The sequence below is a fragment of the Nannospalax galili genome, unplaced genomic scaffold (assembly GCF_000622305.1).
Source record: "Nannospalax galili isolate Female #2095 unplaced genomic scaffold, S.galili_v1.0 scaffold735, whole genome shotgun sequence".
Classification (NCBI taxonomy): domain Eukaryota; kingdom Metazoa; phylum Chordata; class Mammalia; order Rodentia; family Spalacidae; genus Nannospalax; species Nannospalax galili.
Genome location: NW_008337053.1, coordinates 1,854,908 through 1,863,160, shown reverse-complemented (window position 1 = coordinate 1,863,160; position 8,253 = coordinate 1,854,908). Strand labels below are relative to the sequence as shown.

Genomic DNA, 8,253 nt, shown 5'->3' with positions numbered 1-8,253 from the left:
TCTTTCAACCTATTTGTATCATGGAAAATCTTTCCTTTTGATTGTGATAGATAGTTTTTCTGGGTAAAATGTTCTGAGTTGGTATCTATGATCATTTAGAACTTGCAATATTTTGCTCAAGGCTCTTCTAACTTTTATAGTTTGCATTGAAAAATCAGCCACAGTTCTGATGGGTTTATTATTTATTTATTTTGGGGGGGGGTTCCTTTATATGTATCTTGCTTTTCTCCTGCAGCTTTCAGTGTTCTGTCTTTGTTTTGTACATTTGCTGTTTTCTATGATGTGCCGTGTGGGGTTTCTTCTGTGGTCCTGTCCTCTTAGTGTTCAATGTGCTTCTTGTACCTGTATGTATAAGCTTTTCCTTAATTTAGGGAAATTTTCTTCTGTAATCCTGTTGAAGATCTGGTCAATGCCATCGATCTGAGATTCTTTCCTTCCTTTATGCCTATGATGCATAAATTTGGTCTTTTCATGGTGTCCCATATTCCATTTCTGTGTTTAAAATTTTTTTTCACATTTCTTGCTTGAGCAGTCCAATTCTTCCATTTTACTGTCCAGTCTGGATAGTTGATTTTACGTTTCATTCATTCCGTTTTCCTGTTGTTTCACATTTGCTTATTGAGTTTTTCAATTCCGTCTTCATTTCAGCCTGAGTTTTCTTCAATATTTCTATATCTTTTATGAACTCACTTTTCAAGCCCAGGATCGTCTTTGTCATTTCATTCATCCACATGTTTGTATTTTCTTGATCTTCAGTCAGGAGTTTGTCATGTCCTCTTTGAGTTCTTTAAGGTTGTTGAATTCTGTGGGAGTGTTCATGATTGTTCTTTTAAATTCTGTATCTTGACGTTTCTCTAGGTAGTATTCATTGTAGAACTCTTCTACAGGACTGGTGGGGTTTGGTGGGGACATATTATCTTGGTTTTTCATATTATCTGCGTTTTTTACTGTGGCCTGGGCATATGGATTTCTTTTGTTGGTTTTGTGTCTGATATGAAAGTCAAGCTTGCCTTTCTTGCGTTGCAGTCTGATTCTGTTTATACTGTTGCTTGGTTGCTTTTTATCAGGTCTGAAGAATTAGTTGGTTTGTGCTTCAGGTTCTGTTTGTTTGTTTTTTTTAAATTTTTTTATTGGAGTGGCTGGATGGATTCAGGCAGGCTAGTCAGGAGCTCTCCAGCAGAGGGAAGGAGCCTACACCCAAGTCAGGGTGATGGGGATCAGTTGAGCCAGTTCTACGTTGGAAGAAGAGAAGGTGTGAACCCTGGAGCCGTGGGACTGGGGTTGGTCCCAAAGCAGGTAACGGTGTTGGTGCAGAGGGATCTGCCAATCTTACCCAGCTGGTCAGGAGTTCTCTGGCAGTCTCAGCAGGAAGGGGCCAAGGCCCAAGAAGGGATATTGGGAAGAGGATCTTATTTTTATTCTATGTTTATGAGTATTTTTGCCTGCATGTAAAGGATCCATGTGTGTAACCATGGAGGCCAGAAGAGGGTGTCAGGTGCCGTGAAACCATTGATATGGCTGGTTGTTAGCCACTATGTGGGTGCTTGGAACTGAACCCTGGTCCTTTGCCAGAGCAGCCAGTGCTTTTCACTACTGAGCCTCTCTCCAGCCTCTGCCTTATCTTTCTTGCTCTGGCATAACTTTTCTCAGCCTTGTAAGTTTTAGAGCTGTAATGAGCAATCCTTGCTCCAAGCTAACATGATGCTATTTCTCTTTCAGGACAATCGTATCCACACTTCCAAGTACAACATTCTCACATTCTTGCCAATTAATTTATTTGAGCAGTTCCAGAGAGTGGCGAATGCCTATTTCCTTTTTCTTCTGATACTACAGGTAATATCTAGGCTGTATTTATTCATTATGTTTATTAAAAGTATTCACATAATTTGAAAAGCTAAGCTGATTTACTTAGTTCAATGTTCATAATTATGTAAAACTATTCTTATTAGATTTTTAATATTATTACTGTTTCTCCCTACAAATGAGGGAGAGCTACGAATATGTTAAAAGAGTGCATTTATCAACTTAAATATCTAGGTAATTTTATTTTATTTTTAAAAAGTTATTTATTTTTATTTTATGTATCTGAGTATTTTGCCTACATGTATGTAAGTGTACCACATACGTGCAGTGCCCACAAAAGCCAGAAGAAAGCAGTGGACCCCTGGAACTGGAGTTATGAGTGGTTGCTAGCCACCTTGTGGGTGTTGGGAACTGAACCAGGTTCTCTGCAAGAGCAGCCAGTGCTCTTAGCAGCAGAGCCATCTCTCCAGCCACTAATATGCAGCCCTGCACTTTATTTGAACAAATGATCTAATAATCACATGGTGTGGTGGTGCACATCTTTAATCCCAGCACTTAGGAGGCAGAGGCAGGTGGATCTTTGTGAGATCGAGGCCCGGTTGGTCTATATAGTGAGTTCCAGGCCAAATGGGGCTACAGGGGGACCTTGTCTCCAAATAAACAAAAAGGAGCCTAATAATCAGTACTCATGACTTTCTTCCTTTCTTTATCGCTCTCCCACCTGATAGCCTGGGGGTGGATAGAGTTTAGACAGAGTCTTGGTAGTCTAAGACTGTGAAGGTTATAGAACTTAACAAATTTCCCTTTAAGAACAATGGTGTGTATTCATAAAATAAATGATAGCTTATATATGTTCTTTGTTCTTTCACTGTAGGGTGACTTTTTGTTTTTCAGTTTTGAGCAGTTAATTGCTAGTTAATAACCTTTCTCCATTTAACTAAAAATTGGATTTAAATGAAATTTCACATGTTACTGCTGCTTTGGGAAGGAAAAGGAAATATTTCAAGAAATAGCATACACATAAATAGCTTGTATTAGCCAGTTATTTAGTATTTATTTTAGATAATTTAAGCAGATCAGATTAGTAGATCCAAATCAGGGTCTATGCCAATTCTGTGTTCTAAGAAGATGGTCTGGCTTCGTGAAATCTAGATGGACAGTGTTGAGGACTATTTTCCTTTAGTTGACTAGCTATTTTGTGTTAATCTTTTGGTTGTATGTGTCAGAAATCCATATTAGCTCAAACAGAAGATGAATGTACCCCGTGGAGTATGTCTGTTCAAGTGTGATTGAATTCACACAGTAGCGGTTTTACGAGAGCATGGCTTTTCTTTTTCTGTTTTCTCCCACCGTGGCCACGTTCAGCTAGGACTGCTCTACCTGTGGTCTGCCAGTGTTATCATTTTATCTTCCTAGCTCTCCAGTGAATGAGAAGGGTGGAGGGGAGGGAGTCCCTTTTCTGTTGGGATTTATTCTGATTGGAGCTGTATCCTTATTCCTAAACTGATCACTGGTGCTCAAGGGTTTGGTACAGTGATTGTCTTGAGTATTTGCCCAAACCTAGGCCAGAATGGAGTCAGCCCAGTAAAATTAGGACTGAAATTAGAGTAGTACAGTTCCCTAACAAATAACGATATAGTTGAGAATAGCTGAATGCTGACTGTGCAAAAAACCAAACCAAACTAAACCAGCCCAGCCCAGACCAGACTGGACCAGACAGAACCAAATTAAACCAAGCAAGTAAGCAAGCAGACAGAACCCTGTGAATGAACAGCTTGCTATTCATTAAAGGAAATTTAGAACCCAATATTTCTCCTCCCCACCAGGACCACAAAATTACTTTTGGATTCTTTATGCAACTTTTCACATATTCCAGAATTGTGAATTTATTTCTCTGGTGGTTTTCTTACTTGTAGTCTCAGGCACATGTTCAAACAATTTGGAAGGGACATTTGAGATGGTTTAGTTCAACATTCTTTATTTTACTGATAAACAACTGGGACCCACAGAGGGTAGGTGATGTGTGAAGCTCTCACCATGAGTTAAAGGTGGGGGGTGGGGACAGTTTTTCTGCTACCAGCCCAATGTTTGGACTCCATCTTCAAAGACTTTTTGCTTTGTTTTCTTATTCTATCTTTTAAAGTTTTTTTAAAATTTGAATTGACATGTAATAATGTACATATTTATGGAATACAGTATGAGAATTCAGAGCATGTATGCAATGTGTAATGATTAAGTTAGGGTAATTAGCTTTCTATCTCCTTAAGCATTGATCATTTCTTTGTGTTGGGAATCTTTGACCTCCTCTCTTCTAGTTGTTTATAAAACAATTAGATATCGTGGCCTGTAGTCACCCTAGTGTGTTGTAGAATACTGGAACTTGTTTCTATTATTTAACACTCAGGGGATGTTAAGGTTTAAAAAAAACATAGAACCCGTTATATAAAATTGGTTTAGCTTTGAGTTATTTGATGAGACTTGATCTTCATCCTCTGACAGTTTCAGCTCTACTTTTCCCAGCTTGATGGCCCTGAAGCAGCTCCCAAGTGAACCTGATTAGGAAAAAGCACCTACTGTAGAGTCACGCTGTCCTATGCCTGTCTCAGGAGGTGGCACTGGAGACACAGGCACAAGGGAATAGGAGACCTAGGCACTTATCTTAGCAGTGTGTGCTCTTGCCCCAGATTCTTGACATGCTAGATGGTTCGGTGGTAAGTAGGGATAGAAAAATAATAGGGATATGATATTCAGGGTTGTAGGAGTTTCTGATACTGAGTTATCATTCACAGTGTATTCTGTTTTGCACAGCAGGAGAAATGTTATTTACATGGACTACATATGCTATTGGTTTGTACAAACAGCTTTTACTACTGAAACTAACTTAGATTTCTCGACATCAGATGGAAATATATGGAGATACCTGGCTTAGCATCTGGTATAAGGTAGATGTTCAAAGTACCTCTCTTTGGGAAGTAATGAGAAAAGGAGTTGGTAAACTGACTAAAAACTGGTAAGAGAAGCTGATAGGTGACCCCTAATGACCCAGAGAACGATGGACATCTGTGAAAGATTTCAAGAAGCTTGCTTTTCAGCTTGCTGCAAATTTTTATTGTATTTTATTTTTTTTATTTGGTAGTCTGAAAATAGGCAGAAATGATACTTCTTTATATGTTTTGTAATTGAATGAAAATACTCGAATTATTGAAAGCTGTTTTATATTTGTACAAATAACTGAACATAACCCCATTTATTCTGGCAAGTTTTATAGAATTAATTGACAAAAATTAGCAGATGGATTTAATTGAAAAAGACTTAAACTACTGGAAATGTTTGTTTCAGCTGATTCCAGAAATCTCTTCCCTGACCTGGTTCACCACCATTGTGCCACTGGTCTTGGTGGTCTCTATGACAGCTGTCAAGGATGCCACTGATGACTATGTGAGTATTTGTTCCGGAGCACGGTTCATGTCTCAATTTTAATTGTGTTTCTATTTTTTCAGAAATAGAAGGTCTGAACCTAGCCAGTGCTGCTAAAGAGTGGTAGAGAATGAGACAGAGGAGGGAATATTTTTTTGGTCTTTTTGAGAGAGGGCCTTCCTGTAGCCCCAGCTGGCCTGGAGCTCACTATGTAGACCAAGCTGGCCTCGATCTCACAGAGATCTGCCTGCCTCTGCCTCCCAAGTGCTGGGATTAGAGATGTGCGCCCCCCTACCTGGCTCAAACTGGGGAAGATTTCTATTTACCAAGTTGGTTCCTGTGATGTTTCTTTGTAGTTGTTTTATGAATAATTTTAATAAATTCATTTAAAAATTGCATACACACATATATAATATTTTTGTCTTAATATAGCATGTTTCTATTTCTTTGACAAAGTGCTGTTTATTTCAAAGTATACATTACTACTACAACATTTGAGGCTGAATTTTTAACAGATACATAGGTCTTATCAACACTGTAAATGTCACGGTAAAGTGGTCAGCTGCGGTTGTTCCTGGAGTCTACCTCTTTCTGTGAGGTTACCATTGTTCAGGGTACTTTGGGAGCTCCTCTATAGAATTGTCTTCATGATCCATACACAAAGTACAGGAGAAACCCAACCTCATGACTTCATGTTCCGCCAGCATCAGGAACATTTCTTACTCTCATCCAAACCTTATTATGGACCTGCTTCCTATGCATGGCTTTCCCTGTTTTCAAACACAATACATTCCTTGTACCCTTTCAAAGGATATAGAGCTCCATTCTCAAAAGATAAAGGGCTTTCAAAAGAATGGACTGTGATTTCCAAAGGTAATTCCTGTAGAATAGATTCCAGTAACGATTTAACCATTGCCATCTTTGGAGTAGACATGTAACTTATTCATACTGTCTGCTCTTTCAGGAAATACCACTCAGGCAGACGTATGCATGTCTTCATCATGACCTTAAATGAAATCCTGTTCATTAAAGAGTGAAATGATAGTGGAAGGATCATGGGCTTTGGAGGATGACATCTTACCCTCCTATTTAGTAGTAGTGTGTCTTTCAGTAAACTACCAAACTTCTCCAGACCTTCCCTTTTCTCTGTAATGTGGCCAATTAGCAGTTTGGGGAAGACAAAACAAGAAGAAATGTATAACACACCAGACATAGACTGTGGCTCACTGGGAGTCTGTATGAATGCTGGTCCTCTGCAGCCTTTCTGTCCTTGGAAGTGCCTTCCAAGACTTCTTATTTATGTCTAGAATAGAAATTGTCAGTCACCCTGGCCCTAAGACTACCACTTCCAACCCTTCCAGAGTCCGTCTGCTCTAATACCAAGACCCTTTGACAAAGCCTGACCACACGTGGAAACCTTGGCGCTGCTCAGCTTTTGGGGGATGAGCTGGTTGATCTTTCCTCATGATACACAGCTAGTCAATTTAGAGAACCGTTTTCAGGTTATATACTGATATGAGTAATCACTAAGTCTCTTTGATTCTATTACCATTCATGCTTTAACTGGCCTTTGTTCTTGTGGTGACATAAGCCAGTTCAAGAGCTGGACCTCTTATTCAGTCATCACTGTAGCAGGAGACAGATGACTATAAGAGTTTAAGACTGAAGTGACCATCTACAAAAGGCATGGGCAAGGAGAAGCATGTAGGATAGTCACATGGGTGGCAAAACCACCTCTAGGCCCCAAGAGGTAAAGAAAGGAAACAGTTACTAGACCTAGAGCCAGAGCTGGGGCTATCTGTGGAGGAAACAAGTCATTGCTGACCAGGCAAGAATGAAGCCAGAGCGCAAATACCCAGATTTTACTCTCTTCTGATTTTTACCAGTACCACCTATTGGACAAACCCAGCCAGAAGTCAGAACCATGCAAGCCAGCTGCCCAGGCCGTGAGGCAGAATGGAGAGGGATATGGTTTTGCTATGGAGCAAACAGAATATTCAGTAACCCCACCAAGCCATGCCCTCCAAGGAGGTGTTTCCATTTGTCCTATGCTATAGCTAGGAAGAAGTTTAGATACCAATGGGTGGGGTGACTTAATTTGCTCCTAAAATTTATAATGATGTAAATTATTTTCATGTTAGGAAATAAGAGATAATTTTGTTTTCTTATTTTTACTGGTAATAGCCATTCGCTTTACACCAGTTGCTTACCAGTTATACCATAAGAGAAAGACTGGGATGAGGAGGATATAGAAAAAGAGAAGGTCTGGTTGAAGTATTATATGCATATATATATATAATTTTGAATTTAAAAAGAAAAACTACTTATCCCATGAGTATAGCCTATGAACTTAAAACTTCCTCTCTCCGAAACTCCTCCTGTTATCTGTGCATGAGTGCTAATATCTGAGATGATTTTGTTTCTGCTTTACCGCATTGTCTCTGATACCTTGTCTCTAATTTACTATTGGACCTTGACAACTCATGTAGAAAACTCTATCTGAATGGCTGCTGGCTTCTGAGCCTAATGGGAAGCTCTTGATATTTGGATTTTTCCTAGTCATATAAGATGCTTATATCACTGGAGCATAAATAAGAAATCTGACCACTCGGGCATAAAATATAAATTCACACCAAATGGTTCAGTATTGCTTTCTGATTTTTGTCTTAAATTCTTTGTATTTCATAATATCACTGGTAACAATTAGAATGTCTAGAGAACAAAACATACGTTGTGATAAATAATTTCTTGACTTCAAAGAAAACCATAAAGCAGAATGAATGGTCTTCCAGTAAAGCACTGAGCATCCATCATTGAAAAGATCAAAACTGATGCATGGGTTTCTCTGGACTGTGGCAAAGAGCATATTATCTTCTTAGAAGCAACTAAAAATGTGTAAGAATTAGAGTTGTGAGTCTAGCATGTGGCTGGACCTCTTCCTGTGGTGATAAGGCAGGGTGAGCTCTATGGAGATCAGTGTTGAAAAGCTATGTGTGAAACTAGGCTTGGGTAATTATAAACTGTTCATGTCGG

The 8,253-nt window shown here is 39.2% G+C and overlaps 1 protein-coding gene across 1 annotated transcript in view; it reads left to right on the top strand.

The window, feature by feature from the left end:
- The first annotated feature begins 1,143 nt into the window (after positions 1-1,143).
- Atp8b4 (ATPase phospholipid transporting 8B4 (putative)) overlaps positions 1,144-8,253 on the top strand; it is a 194,211-nt gene continuing 187,101 nt past the window's right edge. Inside the window, 3 exon segments of the mRNA XM_017797827.2 lie at positions 1,144-1,296; positions 1,720-1,833; positions 5,143-5,241. Of these exon segments, the coding sequence (XP_017653316.1) occupies positions 1,144-1,296; positions 1,720-1,833; positions 5,143-5,241 (366 nt within the window).